Source organism: Gekko japonicus, unplaced genomic scaffold (assembly GCF_001447785.1).
Source record: "Gekko japonicus isolate JY-2015 unplaced genomic scaffold, Gekko_japonicus_V1.1 scaffold617, whole genome shotgun sequence".
Lineage (NCBI taxonomy): Eukaryota > Metazoa > Chordata > Lepidosauria > Squamata > Gekkonidae > Gekko > Gekko japonicus.
In genome coordinates, this window is record NW_015171522.1 from 859,601 (window position 1) to 861,154 (window position 1,554).

Consider the following 1,554-nt stretch of genomic DNA (forward strand, 5'->3'; position numbering starts at 1 on the left):
AATGCATGCTCTTTCTCCAGCTGGTTTGCAGTTCTGCTCCATACCTAACATAACACCCGCACACCGCGTCACACGGGAGAAGAACAGGGGCGAGACACACGCTCTGCTATTTCCCCTCTGTCCTCTGTTAACTTTGCCTCTGCTCTGCTGCTGTACCTTGGGGGTGGGACGGGGCAGAGAGGCCGCCCCCTCTTGGTCGAGGGTCTCCCCCTGTCCGAGCTCGAGGGCCGCTCCGAAGGGCGGGGGTGGGTGGGATCCAGGTCTCGCTAACCCCCGCTCTGTTGCAGGCAAGCGGGGCCGCCGTAACAGCGTGGGATCCTTGGACAGCACCATTGAAGTAAGTGGGCTGGTGGCAAAGAAGCCAGGCGCGGGAGGATCGGGGCGGGAGGGATGCATGGGGAAGGGGGTCCCCCCCCCGCCCCTTCCTCTTACTCTCTGCCTCGCGAGCCTGTCCGTTCTTTCTTTGCTCGTCTGTCCGCCTCCTCTCCCCACCTCCACCTCCGCTCGTGGCATCCGAGGGAGGTGGCTTCGGCCTCCCCCACGAGGGGAACGCGGGTCAGATTTTCCCAGCATGCCTTGCTTCTGAGCGGAGGCCAGGAGAGAAACAGCCGTCCTCCTCAGCCTCCGAGACCTTTTAGGGCCGTCCTGAATCCACACAGAGAGGGTGGTTTTGGCAAAGCCAACGGTCTGACGCCCCAACCTCTCTCTTTCTGTCTGTCTGTCTTGTCTTCTTCTCTCTTTTTCTCCCCTCTTCCCCCCCCCATCCCCGCCCCCGGTCTTTGCCATTCCTTCCAGGGGTCTATTATTAGCAGCCCACGGCCCCACCAGAGAGTGCCCCCGCCGCCGCCGCCTCCTCCCGAGGAGTACAAGCCCCGGCCCCCCTCCAACTCCTCGTCCTTCCTGGGATCCCTCTTTGGCAGCAAGCGTGGGAAGGGGCCCTTCCAGATGCCCCCCGGCCAGGCCTCGGCCTCCTCCTCCTCCGCCTCGTCCTCCCACCACCACCTCCCCCCGCACCACCCCCACCACAGCCACCCCTCCCTGCCCATGCCGTCGAACCCCTTGCCTCCTCAGGCGCAGCGCTTCCACTACTCCCAGCAGCCCCCGCTCTCGGCCCCACCGCAGAAGCCGGCCGTCCCGGCCTTCCCCACCCCCCAGCCCCATCACCACTACACCCTGGGCCGCCCCAGCCAGCAGAAGCGGGCCCACCAGATGGCCACGGCCGCCCCCCAGCACCCGCCTTTCCCCCACGGGCGCCAGCCCATCTCGCCATTGCCCCTCTACAGCCCGGCCCCCCAGCACGCCCTCGCCCACACCTACCCCCAGCAGCTGCATCAGCCGGGGCCCCCCGGGCAACACACCCTGCACAGGCCGCAGGCCCCAAAGCACTTTATCTTCAGCCACCACCACCACCCACAGCTCCTGCAACGGCCCCCTCCGCCTTCGGGCATGGGCCCCTACCCCATACATCACGGGCACCCTCCTCCTCCGCAGCACCACGGGCCGCCCCCGATGGTGCCGCCTCACTCGCCCATCCCCCCGCACCCCTCCTACCCA

General features: G+C 67.0%; 1 protein-coding gene across 1 annotated transcript in view; it reads left to right on the forward strand.

The window, feature by feature from the left end:
* IQSEC2 (IQ motif and Sec7 domain 2) overlaps positions 1 to 996 on the forward strand; it is a gene marked incomplete at its 3' end in the record, with an annotated part of 42,129 nt that extends 41,133 nt beyond the window's left edge. The window contains exons 12-13 of the mRNA XM_015419461.1: positions 288 to 337; positions 796 to 996. Of these exons, the coding sequence (XP_015274947.1) occupies positions 288 to 337; positions 796 to 996 (251 nt within the window). The remainder of the gene's footprint in view (positions 1 to 287; positions 338 to 795) is intronic.
* Positions 997 to 1,554: the final 558 nt, after the last annotated feature.